General features: G+C 32.6%; 1 protein-coding gene and 1 pseudogene across 2 annotated transcripts; one reads left to right on the top strand and one right to left on the bottom strand.

Annotated features, from left to right (window-relative positions):
- Positions 1–1,007: 1,007 nt before the first annotated feature.
- Positions 1,008–4,376, top strand: LOC111297888 (zinc finger protein GAI-ASSOCIATED FACTOR 1-like). Its single transcript, XM_022892474.2, has 3 exons — positions 1,008–1,514; positions 2,356–2,752; positions 3,237–4,376. The coding sequence occupies exons 1-3, from the start codon at positions 1,322–1,324 to the stop codon at positions 4,201–4,203; spliced, it is 1,557 nt and encodes a 518-aa protein (XP_022748209.2). The 5' UTR covers positions 1,008–1,321; the 3' UTR covers positions 4,204–4,376.
- Positions 4,377–4,524: 148 nt separating this feature from the next.
- LOC111296250 (E3 ubiquitin-protein ligase JMJ24-like) lies at positions 4,525–10,018 on the bottom strand (annotated as a pseudogene). The gene is made up of 12 exons (XR_016326238.1): positions 9,860–10,018; positions 9,620–9,751; positions 9,471–9,525; positions 8,941–9,293; positions 8,468–8,776; positions 8,018–8,346; positions 7,145–7,548; positions 6,989–7,060; positions 6,459–6,540; positions 5,835–5,957; positions 5,642–5,712; positions 4,525–5,353 (listed from the first exon to the last, which is right to left on the bottom strand). The product of XR_016326238.1 is annotated as an E3 ubiquitin-protein ligase JMJ24-like (transcript).
- Between the last annotated feature and the right edge of the window lie 3,876 nt (positions 10,019–13,894).

Below are 13,894 nucleotides of genomic sequence, written 5' to 3'. Positions count from 1 at the left end.
TTTAGAGCTCATTAATTGTAAAAGAAATACTTAAATATGAGTCTTTATAATATTGAAAGGTATATGATTGTATTAACAAATTTTAATAAAAAATTAAATAAAATAATGATTCATAATGTAAATATAAAATTATTATACTAATATTATTGGTAATTAATATAATATATTTTCCTTCATTGAATATAAATCCTACATCCGACCCTCACCCTAATGTCCATATAATATTACTAATCTGTTCAATAAAAATAAAAAAAATAAAATCCTTATAATGAAGCCATTCTTTGGCGAATATAAAGTTAAATGTTTAGAGTTCACCCTTCATACACATTTATATTGTCTTTTTTTTTAATTTGATTTTTTCAGGGATGAAATTGAATTAAAAAAGAATGAATTTTGATATATTCATATTTTATTTATTTTATTAATAAATTTTAAAATATTATTCATAATCATTCGTTGAGCTTAATAAAAAAATATAAACAAATAAAAATAAAGTCTATTTACCAATTGTTTATTTTAATCCAATTACATCTTATTCTTCAATTCTATTCATGAACTAATTGTTAAAAGTTTAATTCTTTTACACTCAATTTTTAATTATCTTTTAATAAATTAAATTAGTTAAAATTATTGTGCAACATTAATTCAAATCAATCCAAGTTGAGTTTAATGAAGTTAAAATCTTTTTAAAAATCAAATTTTCAAAGAAAAAATTTTACCCATTTACAAACACAAGTTAAGCTTAATTAAAGTGGGTTTTTTTTTTTTATATAGTTTTCAGTATTACTTGAATTTAAGATTAAATTCCTTTATAAAGAGTACTAATATATGAGTTTATTTAACATGAATATACCAAAAGTGAATTTTGGATAAGGGCAATTTATTAATACCAAAGAAACCTAGGGGCAATTCAACATAGCATTAGCCAACAGTCTTGGACTTGAATAATCTACACTACCTGGCTAGTAGTAATATTTATTTATTTATTTCTAAGACACAGCCAAAGAAGAACTGGTTGGTTCATATATGTGCTTTACTTGTGCTAGCAAAAGACTTCACCACCAGAAATGAAGGAGAATTTTCTGGTTTTTGTCTTGCTCTAGCTACAACAAAATCCCAAGTTTGGTGTTTGTGTTTTGTTGTTTTGTTTATAAAATAAACAAGTAAATCTTCTGCTTTTGTGTGGTGAGCACCAAGAACAAGGGATAAGAGAGAAAGAAACAAGGGAGTCATTTGGAAGGAAGAGAAAGAAAGACAAAAAGTTGTTTTTATTTTGAATAAAAGATCTCTCTTTTTTTTTATCTTTTTTTTCCCTTCTTCAATGTCAAATATCACAGCAGGTGATGGAGGGAGCCTCTCATCAGGCAATACTGCTGGAGAAGTTCAACAAGAGCAAGTAAATCACTTTCATGGCTCAAACTCTTTGCTTTCAACTAACAGCAATGGCTCCAACACTCCAGAGGATCACCAGCCTCCACCAGCTAAGAAGAAAAGAAACCTTCCAGGAACTCCTGGTATAATAAAAAAGCTTTTTGAAGTTTCAATTCATCACCTCTTCTTATTGTTTTTTCTGAAAATCATCCATTTGAATAACTATACTTGTTTCAGTCAACTGATCAGTTATCAGAATCTAAGCAAAATGAATTTTACTATATAGACAATTCAACTTAGTTATCTTGGGTTTACATGCTGGATATAGAAAGTTTTTGACATCTCATGTTTATGCCTGCAGCATATTTTTGGATCAAAACAGTAAGGAAAACATTTTGTATGCAGATTTAATTCCAAAGAGCTGTTATGAAGAAGATTTTCTGAATTGTTTGAGTATTTTTTTATGAAGAACAGTTTGCAGCCCAATCTGGGTCATAAAAATGGTGAATTATTGAAGTTTTTAAGCTGCTGAAGGGGTTTCAATTATTGGTTGGGTATCACAATCATTGCATAGCAAACTGTTGGCTTGCCTTCACTCCTTTTTCCTTTATTTTGTTTTTAACTGTTTCAAGTAAAGGAACCTGCCAATGGAATATCTGTACTTTCCTCTCTCTCCCTTTTTCACATTTCATTTTGATCTACTGATTATAAATTACTTGAGTGTCTAACTGCATGTTTATATCTTTTTCATTTAAGATTGTAGTCAAGTAAGTAAAAGAACTCAAAATTACCATATAATAGCCATCTAACAACATGAAAAATGAACAATTTGTTGTTTTGTTCCAAAATTTCTTTCAAATTTCTGAAGTTTTGATGTTAAGATTTTCATAAGAATTGGTGCAGCACTAAAGCTTGGAATAACAGAAAATTGCTATAGAAAAAGTGAATGATATATATGTATCTTTGCATGGGCTTTATGTGCAGATCCCAATGCAGAAGTCATTGCTCTATCACCAAGGACCCTTTTGGCCACAAACCGTTTTGTGTGTGAAATTTGCAGCAAAGGGTTCCAGAGGGACCAAAACCTTCAACTCCACCGTCGAGGCCATAATCTGCCATGGAAACTCAGGCAAAGAACAAGCACTGAAATCCGGAAAAGGGTCTATGTCTGCCCTGAACCTTCATGCGTGCACCATAACCCGAGTCGTGCTCTAGGCGATCTTACAGGGATCAAGAAGCATTTTTGTCGAAAACATGGAGAGAAAAAGTGGAAATGTGATAAGTGCTCCAAGAAATATGCTGTGAAATCTGATTGGAAAGCTCATTCAAAGACCTGTGGCACTAAGGAATACAAATGTGACTGTGGCACCATTTTCTCCAGGTTTTATATTCATCAAAAGTTTCTTTATCTACATTGGAATATGAGTTCATCTATCTAGAATATACTACAGATAGTCATATAAGAGTAGTTGATAGTGCATGAACTAAGACTTGAATGGTGTATTTCTCTTTCATACAAAAAGATGATTGGATCATTTCTCAGAATATATTTTTTTGGGTCGATGATCAGAAGTTTAATTAATTTCCTTAATACCCAATTGCCGGCTTTTCTTGTTTGACCACAGATTCTTATAAGTTGAATTGTTATTTTATTATAAGTTCTTAGTCTCTTCTTTTATTATATAGATGTTAAAAGCATTTTAAAATATGATATTCTTTTCATTTTAATAATCGTCATCACAGCAATAATGTTGGTCAATGTTCAATGTCTTAACAATTGAATAATTGACCCTTTTGCTCAATAATTGTTCTTTCTCTTAAGATTAAATGATTAACTAATCAGATTGTTTTTCATTTTTTTGCAGAAGAGACAGTTTCATTACCCACAGAGCTTTCTGTGATGCCCTAACTGAAGAAAACAAAAAAGCAAGCCAAGGCCTTGTAGCCAACTTGGGTTCAAACTTACAAGGCCAAGTCCCTGATCAGCTCATTCCTGCAATTCCCATCAACGACAATCTCAACACATCTTCCATGAATGTTTCTGATCCATTCAGCCATGACACCAAAAGCCCTTTACAGCCCTTAAGCATGGCAGGAAGCATGTTTTCCATTAGTCCTGGAAACCTGTTTGCTGGAGCAAAAACTCATGTTTCAAATTATTCCTCCTCTTGCCTGCAACTGAATGCGAATTCGTCGACATTGTTCGAAGGAAATGGACACCTGTTTTCTGGATCAGCCTCCATGTCTGCCACTGCATTATTACAGAAAGCAGCTCAAATGGGTGCAGCTGCTAGTACTGGTAGCCTGAATTCTCCCTTGATGGGGAAAAGTTTCACTACAACTATGGCACCAGCACCATCTTTTGTTTCAATGCAAACTCAGAATAATCAATCAGAAATACTAGGAGGTGATGCGGGATTCACCAACCAGTTCATGCAGAAAAGCCAACAAGAAATACAGTCAGAGCTTTTCAATGCAAATACGGGGGTTGATCAAAGTTCAGCTGTGAACAATATGCGGATGTTTTCAGGGGATTTTGATAAAAACAATGCATTGTTGAAAAGTTTAGAGAACGACCAGCCTGGTGCAAGTTCAAATTCAGGGTTGAGTACCCCAAGAACTACTGGTTTATCAGCCTTCAGTGGGGATACGATGACCGTTGATTTCTTGGGGATTGGAGGATCAAGGTCCAGGAGTCTGCTTGAAAAACAGCACCATCATCGCCAACAGCAAGATTTAGATCAGTTTCGAGGAATTGAGCAGGCAAGACTGCAAGGCTTGAGCCATTATCAGCAATATGCAGCCTTGGAGAAACCAATGTGGAAAGTTTAAAATTAAAGTAGCTAGCTAGCTTCAAATAGAACTCCGTTGCTATATTACTTCCTGCGTAACTTTTCCTTTTCCTTTTCCCTCTCTTCATTTTGAAGTATATTTATATTCTTGTAGCCATGGATTAATATTTAAGAAAATCAAAATGGTCTTGTTAAAGAGCAAGGCATTGAGCATTTTGGCTAAATTCAAGAAACTTAGGCCTCTGAACAATTAGTAGAGCAATGCATACGAACTTCCGCCATTCGCATGCATGATTTGCATTAATTATTTCCCAAAGAGATTGGTCGAAAAGAAAACTTTTTCAGGTTTTGCCTTTGTAATCATTGCTACAATTTTTCTTCACATCACATGCACGAGCAAGTGCAACATATCACATCCCTGGATGAATGAACCATTCATGCTTCATGGGATCATCTCGCACAAATTTGGCCCGTATAATGGCCATCAAACCCAAATCTGAAAATCTAGAAGTACCCATGAGGCCTAAAAGTTATCAGATCAAAAGTGGCCCAGAAGAAAAAACAGTGGCTCTTTGGAGATCTGAGCACCTAACGAAGCCGAAAAAAACTTTGTATTGCTTATTGTTTTGTTCATGGAAATGAAACATTTGGAGAGCGAAGAGAGGTGGGAGAAACTGTGGTTCGGACGATTACAGGGCAATGCCCAGATGTGAAAGGGACTCTGGTTGAATCAACTGTTAGAGAGGATTCACTCCTACTAGGAATCCAAAGTACCATGAGCTGGAATTCAGAGTTGAAATTCCCTCATTCCAGCGGCATAATGATGCCAATTGTTGTGCTCGTGGGGGTAGGCTATTCATTCTAAATGTACAAGCAGCCAGAGTTCAAGTTGGCCTTTTATAGAATTGCCTGATTCATTTAATCCTACCATTTGATATGGGGTTTCACTTTAGCTTCTTCTGGACCTCTGGACAGCGAAGGGTTAGAAGATTATATATAATGTACCTTTATACATCGAAATTCCATCAGACACCCACAATGGCGCTGGAGAAACTATATTTCTATCTAAAATACAATTACCATACAGAAATTCAGCACAAGTTTTTTGTCTTTGCTTGGAGCCCTCCACATTCTTGGAAACCGCTGCGGTTAAATTAGGATCCTCAAATCCAAGCTCAGCAACACCTAGCCTGCAATGGGGTAGGACTAGAGTGAGAGGACTCAGCAGAAGAGAGAGCAGCAGAAGGGAAAATGGAAAAGGAAATGGGTTGGAGAAGCATTTTCAGGGTAAGCTCAACAATGCCCTTGTCTTTCCCCTTGACCCCCATACTTTGGCAAGACCAAATCACTAACTCAATACGCACTTATATCTAAAAGGACAATGTTCAAATGGTCATTCTTGCTTCTCAGTCTACCATAAGATTAAAGTGAAATGCTAACGGAAAGACCAAGACAAAATTGAGGTTAAATTTACTTACTTTGGATCGAGCACCAATTTCTGGGCCTCTTTAATAGCTGAACTAGCTGCATATAATCATATATTTCCCACCTGCTCGAACACGATTGTATAGTTAGTAAACTCATATAATTTAAACAGACTCTAGGAACTCAACAAGCACAAGGAAAAAAAGAAACACTGAATATTTTTTGGGAGAATTTTATTAGCCTGACCTTCAAAATTTGAAGTTTTCTGTCATGGTCAGTTGGAAGACAGCAGATATCTTCAGCCAATTACAGCCTCCCCCACACTTTCCAGAAATAAGAAGTCTAGTCCTAACTGAACAGTAGACTGAAAATTCAACAACAAGCATATCAGTCAATTTAAATATAGCTATATAAGCAAAATAAGAAACTTCTATCATAAACCTAAATACACAAAAGTTGAGTTTATCAAGTTTCACCAGTCCTGCGTAAATTCAAAAAGGTACAGACACATTCACCACATAAAATCTGACTGCATGTTTTTCCGTTTACATTTCATAATGATGCACCTCCCATGGAAAAACTTGATTTGTACCATAATTTCAAATTAATTACTGCAAAAATTTTGTCCCGAGTTTATGAATCATCTGATCGTTCTTTTATACAACACAAGGCAAGAATTGTGTCTCCCTCAAGAGGATTTTAAACTCAAAGTTCCATACCAACAAATATCATTTTATCCAACAAGGTAAAAGATTATTATATTGGATATACTCAACGACATCAAACATCACCTTCCTTGCAAGATTTACAATAAAATCACAAAACTTGTCCAAGCATTGAAGGTTATTGATCAGAGAGAGACCCACCTGGGATTCCTCACTTGAAAATGCCATCCAGTAGGGATAAAGACAGCTTGCCCCAAATGCTGTTCAAATGACCATGGCACCACTCCTGTAAAAGAAAAGGAATAACAGTTGACACTTAATCATCTACTATATTAATGATTCAATACTACCAATACAAAGAGAATATTGAAATTTTCACTGGATCAAAAATTACAATAAGATTTTCCAAGAAAACTTGTTTTGACCCAGACTACAATTTCATCTACTAGAAAATGGGATTCTAAACTTTTTACAGTAGAAGGTTGTTATCTTATCCAGCTTCTAGTCAGCAACCATGAGGGTTTCCTTCTTTTTTCTGGATGACTTGGTTGGCTTGCAGAAATTTTCATAATCACAACCATATTTTCAGTCAATTAGGAATAGCGAAATCAGAACAGTTCCTGGACAAAGTGGATATTAGTCTGTAAATCTGCAAGATTTCATCCATGTGCTGCAAAAGGACAGTGGAACAAACTCCAAGACACACAATCTGGATTGATGTCAATTATCCTTAACAAATTCTTGCCTCAGTTTTCTCTTATGATGCTCATTCAGGTACACCACTTCATCATACAGAGGACATGTCACCTGAAAATAAAAGTATAATCATCAACATGTACTTTTACACAATGTATTAAAAAGCAGCTTCTAGAACAAAGAGCATAAACTTACAGAATCACTTATTGCACTTTCAGGCTTCCCAAAATCCTTCCAGTGCATTCGCAAATTCTATTAACTTTGGAACATCCCGTTGGCAGAAGACATCCCAACAAGCTGCCGCATGAGGCTTTCCCGGTATAATCCCATTTAACTGTTCAAAATTCACATATTTCTCCGTAATTATGGTAGTTTCAGCTTCTTGATCCTCCATTTTCTCATCCTCATGTCCAGCGGATGTGCTATCATATTCATCATTCATATCAGGTCCATAAATTGATAAATCAGGTAACCTTTTCTCATCTGACCTTGCTTCAGGATTCCCCAAGGTCTCATACCACATTGGATTTTTGTATGTCCTCCATTTCTGTCCTCAGACCTTTTGCCTTCACTTCACATGTATGCACCAACAAGTAGACCTAACAAACTCCTCAACTCTCAATTCATACACTTTACCACAGAAGATACAGATTTAATTTTAATAATTAAGAAAAAGCCATGGAGGTTATCCAGACTTTCTTCATGAGTCAACAGATAATTGGATTCATTGTCTCTTTCAGCTTAAAATTTCTGTACTGGTATTACAAACAACAAGTCTTAATCTTGCATGTATAACAAAGTAATAGACTAGAAATTGCAAAACATGACGCAAAGAATGCAAACTTAAATCCTATTCAAGCATTAAATTCCAGTATAGGACACGGAGATTTAATCCTTTGATATACTTTTTAAGAGATAAGAATAATATACACATTGAAGGCTACAGTTGCAAAGTGTCCTTAGATTAAGAAAGTAATAAGCAATATTGACCACAATAATTAAAGATAAAGGAATTTTTTTTAATTTATGCACGAAAATTTTAGTCAAGGACGGGGAGAAAGCAATTACCATGTCTCGCATTTTGATATGGAGATTATTTACTGAATCCCCTCTACAAAGTTCTTCATAGGTCCCATAAGATATATAAATCTTAGGTCCTACATCATTTTGCAAGGAATAATGGGGCAATTTTGCAGCAACATTTAGAAGCCCCAAACTGGAATGAATGTATTTAAGTAAAGGAAGTTTACTGATAAACTCAGGTCTCTGGTGCATTAAAAACACTTCAGAAGCACCGGGAGAAGGCCAATCTTTCAACTTCAACATTTCCGGCCAACCGTTTTCATGTGCCGTCCCTCTGAGTATCCTTTGATGAATTGACCAAGTTCAATATCAACCTGACATCATATCAAACCAGACACGCAGATATAAGAGCATGTAATAAATAATATCAATTAAATTACTGTGAAATCAAGATCACACACATATAAGCAGTAGCACTGACTGCTAAGAGCTCACCTCAGACCAGTCTAAGCAATCTATGGCCTTCATCTATTATTTTCTCATCCGCTATCTCCTGAATTCCCCTCCATATAGCCACTGGATCCCAACTTGAAATGGATGAGCTGTCACATACCTCTTTAACAATCACAGGTTCACCCTTGCCCCAATGCTTTCTAAAATCTGCAATCCCTTCTGCTTTAATATCTTGAGATGATGGGCAGTATAAAAGATTATCATCGCTACCCTCTCTGTCAGCAAATTGACAAAGTCTGGGATTATTCAATTCAGTCTTTTCCAGACTTTCAACATCATAAACCTTACAGCTACCACTGTAATGCCTTAATCTCATGTTGAAAGAATGTGTGGATAAAGAATAATATATATATAAAAATCTAAATCCAAACTTGTAAGGCATCTTTTATAAAATAAAACCGTGAGACCTTCGGATCAAAGCAGACAATACCTTGCAGGTTAAGTGCAGGTCTCCACATCCACCATTTCCTCCACACTCTTAACCTGTTTTGCAACCCAATTGATCTTAAAAATACTGTTTAGGTTCAACGAGTGATGACCACAACCACCACATTCCTTTGGAGGACACGGAATACTGCCATCACTGTTTGCTTTCCAGCCAGAGAACTTATCCAAGAAATTCAGTTTCAATTTGGATATTTTTTCCATAGCAGTTTCTCTGTCTTGAGTTCCCTCACCAGTCTCATTTCCTACTTCAACACCAATAGAAGATGCTCTCCGAAGATTTTGACAGCAATGGAGGCACAGATCATATGAGCAATATGCACAATGCCGATGGTAATCAACAATTGTTATCCTACAGAAATTGCTGCAAAAAAGACAGTTATGAACTATATGCCCTTAGAACAGCGGGCATGAGAATACATCAGCCGTACTTTTGCACATCTAATTAGTGAACCTCACCAAAAGAACAGAAAATCAACTTATTAAACTAACCGCACTAAGTGGAACTATTTTAAAATAGCTAGTAAATGTTGTTAGGTACCAGCACATCTGCTCATCTGCATTCAACTTTGCCCTAACAAGATCTATTTCGGTTCCTGAAAAACATATGTGAATAACAATGGTTACATAATGACATATATTCTCTACAGAAACTTGGGATCAAACACCATACATCAACAAGCATCTTACCATGAAGTTTTCTTTCCAATTCCGCTTCAGAACACTGTTCCTGATGGATCTTTTAACAACGGGAAGCACTGAAGTTAACAGACAGTAGTGATAATGTAGCTTATCCAGGACAGGTATTTCCTGTATCCTTACCTGCACTTAGCGAAAGCAAATTATTCTTCAACTAATTAGACAATTACGCCATACAAAAGTAATAGCTATTATTTAGATATGCAAACCATTTAAAAGAGAGGAAAATACCTTTATCATGTTACCATCTCGTAAGCAAGCCTTGCAATTACAGGAACCACGACATGCAGGACAAACCTTCTCAATTTCTTCCAAAGGGATGTTTGAGTAAGTAGGAAAATTCTTATTTACCGTTAATTGTAATCTTATAATCTGTATATTTATATTCATATATCTGAAATTAAATATTTGTATCTTTAAAATTAAAGACAAAAAATAAGGATAAATAATTTCTCAATTATAAGATTAGTTTTAAAAAGATTTAGTTTCCTTAGGTAGTTGTATATAGATTTAAGATGCTTGTATAATTCTTTATGAATAATTTTTTAATATACATTCAGTTTTACTCTTAATTTTTTATATAGTTTTATTTTTTAATTTTTTCACATGGCATCAAAGCTTTACCCTATGTTTGAATTGAAGGGAAAGAAAGAAAAGGAAAGGAAAATAAAGTAAAGTAATGGAAACAAAAAAATCAGTCTTTTGTTTGGATAAACTTTTAATTTAAAAGAAATGAAAGAGTTAAAAACTCAATAACTTTTGATTTTTCTCGTAATCCTTATTTTTTTAATACTCCAATTTGAGGAAAAAGTTAAGGAAAAGAAAATTGAAAAATTTTTATTTTTATAAAAAAAATAATTATATCCATATTTTTATTATGACATTAGATGTGATTATATGACTGACACTCCTACAAAAATAATTTCTTTTTATGAGTATTTTATATAACATATCAGTTTATAAATATTTTATGATTTTTCAAGTCTTAACAATAAAACAAGCTAAATTATTATCATAATAAATTAAAATACTGAATTAAACACAAAATTAAGAGTAAATCAATAATTAGCTAGTACATTTTATCATATTAAATATGCTCAATTTTGTTTAAAAATATTTATTTATACAAGCTAGGTAGTATAAAGATATATTTGTATATTATATGTTATTTTATAAAAAGAGGTTATAATTGAAAAAAATATTATAATGAATTTTTTCCTTTCCTTTTCAATTTTTTTTAAACGACGATTATTAGAATTCCTTTCTTTTTTTTTTATTAATTTTAACTATCCAAACAAGGGGTACATATACCATTTTTTTTAAAAAAAAAACTTTTCTTTTTTTTTTCCTTTCTTTTTCTTTATTTATATATCCAAACATAGCGTTAGACTCTTCTTGGGAAGAAAATTTTTTTCAACCTTTATTGCTGAATTTTATTTCAAGCCTTCGTAACCAAATTTTGTTACTTATTTTTTCCTTCTTTGGCCTTCATTGCCTAGAATCGTTTCTGGTTAAACTTTTATTATCAAGACTTGTTTTAGTCTTGAGAAAGATAACCATGTCGAGATAGCAAAATTTGTCACTACTACCCTATTTGAGGAAGTGACAACTGGTAAAACCATCAAAATACTACAAAAGTCTCGGGAACAAAGAGAATTGGACAAAGAAGAGATTGAAAAACTAATAAGCCTATTGAAAATTCTCGAAAAGCCTACTAAGGTATATTTTTTTGGTAAGGTTTCAGGTTCAGGTAAAGCTTTTGGATCTCATTAATTAAATGTCTTAGTTAAACATATTACGAGTTCTTAGGTTATTGACTCAGAAGCCATAGACCATATGACACATTCCTCATAAAAGTTTATTGCATATATCTCGCGTCCTAGTAATAAAAAAATTATTATTGTAGATAATTCACTTACTACAATGATAGGATTAGGAGATGTTAAAATTAATCTCTCGTTTGTTTTTAAAAATATTTTTCATGTTCTTGGATTATCTATTAATCTAATATCTATATAAAAACTTACTAGAGACATAAACTGTAAAGTAACTTTTTATTCCTCTTATTGTGAATTTTAAAATCAGAGTTCGAGAAAGAGGATTGATCTTGCTAAGGAGAATGATAAACTATATAATCTTGACGCATTAAATAACACAAGTAATATCAAGAATAGTTTACCTTTGTCATTTCTTTCTGAAAAATCTTTCAATAAAAATAAATTTTGGTTTTATCATTTTCGTCTTGGACATTATTCTTTTGAAATTTTGAAAAACATGTTTCCTTCTTTGTTCAAATGATTAAATATAGAAAAATTTTATTGTGATGTTTGTGAACTTGTAAAGCATAAACGTGTTTTTTTCAATTAGCAATAAAAGAAGTTCTACTATTTTTACTTGATTTATAATGACATATGGGTCCTTATACAATTTTTAATATTTTTAGTGCAACATAATTTTGTTTCTTTCATAGATGATTGTATCATAATCTCTTGGATATTTTTACTTAAATCCAAAACAAATGTGCATAGTGTATTTTTAAGCTTCCAAAATATTATCCAAAATCAATTTAAAGTGAAAATCAAGAGGTTTAGGTTTGATAATACAATAGACTATTTCAACAAAAGTTTATCTACCTATTTTTAAAAGAAGAGAATTATCCATAAGTCATCTTGTGTAATACTCTATAGCAGAATGAAATTGCAGAGAGAAAAAATAATCATTTACTAGCCACAACCTAAGCTTTACTTTTTCAAGCAAACACACTTAAATCTTCTTGGAAGAAGCTGTTCTTACTGTTACACATATGATAAATAGGTTACCTTTAAAGATTTTGAGATTTAAAACTTCTATGAAACTACTCTCACAATTCTATCTCAATTTTAATACCACAAACAATCTTACACCTAAGATATTTGGTTGTATATCATTTATTCATATTCCCAATCATAATATGCGAAAGTTGGATCCTAGAGTAATTAAGTGCATTTTTGTAAAGTATTCATTAACTCATAAATGATATAAGTGTTATCATCCTCCTTTCAAAAAATTATATATATCTGTAAATGTTACTTTTGAAGAAAGTAAACCATTTTTCACTCAACCTTATATTTAGAGAGAGATTTCATTCATAAAAAATAAGAATAAAGATTTTTTTTTTGCTTGATTTGTCCTCTTTTTCAACATTTTTACCCATTAATTCTTTTGAGTCGAAACTTATTTCTTTTAAGTCTAAGTCTAAGAACCTGATCCCAACTCTATAAATGAGGTAACTACAGTCTTTGACTCTGTTTTTCAAAATGAGCATGATTCTCCTAAAACTATAACTAATGATTATAATCTATCTATTACCATTAGGAAAGGAACCAGAGAATGTATTAAGCATCCACTATACCTAATCTCTAATTTTGTATTATTTGAAAAATTCTCACCCCATAAAAATTTTCTTATGAGCCTAACACTATTTTTATTCCAACTACATTATCCAAGACATTATCTAGTGAGAAATAGAAGAAAGCCATAAAAATAGAAATATAACACATGAGAACTGGTAGAGTTGCCTAAAAAAAATTCAGTTGAGTGTAAATGAATTTTCATTGTAAAATATAAGGCGAACGGTACTGTTGAAAGATATAAAACCAAGTTGATAGCTAAAGGTTACATTCAAACTTATGGAGTGAATTATCAAAAAAAATTTTGCTTCAATTACCAAGATGAATACAGTTAGAATTTTGTTATCATTAGTTACAAATTATAAATGGCAGCTTTAATAATTTGATGTAAAGAATGCTTTTTTACATAATGATTTGAAAGAAAAAATATAGATAAAGGTTCTATCAGGATTTGAAGGTTATCCAAAAGCAAACAAAGTAATAGTCTCCTAGGGCTTGGTTCGAGAGATTTGCTAAAGTGATACTAGTAATAAGATATAAGTAGAGTCAAAAAGATCACACATTGTTTATCATGCACTTTGATTCAAGAAGAGTCATAGTTCTATTAGTGTGTGTTGATGATTAATTATAACTGGATATGATAAAAAAGAGAGAATCTCTAAAACAGTATTTGGTTAAAAAATTTAAGATAAAAGAGCTAAAGAGATTGAAGTACTTCCTAGGAATTGAAGTAGCTCATTCACGACATGGTATTTTCATCTCACAACATAAATATATGATAAATCTTTTGAAGGAAACTGAGAAGCTCGCATGTAAATCTGTAAATACTCTTATAGATAATAATTATAAACTTGGAGACACTAATAAAGATACTACT

Source organism: Durio zibethinus, chromosome 12, assembly GCF_047325235.1.
Source record: "Durio zibethinus cultivar Kanyao isolate XHJ-2024 chromosome 12, ASM4732523v1, whole genome shotgun sequence".
In the NCBI taxonomy this organism is placed as follows: Eukaryota; Viridiplantae; Streptophyta; class Magnoliopsida; order Malvales; family Malvaceae; genus Durio; species Durio zibethinus.
This window is presented reverse-complemented; position numbering and strand designations above follow the sequence as displayed.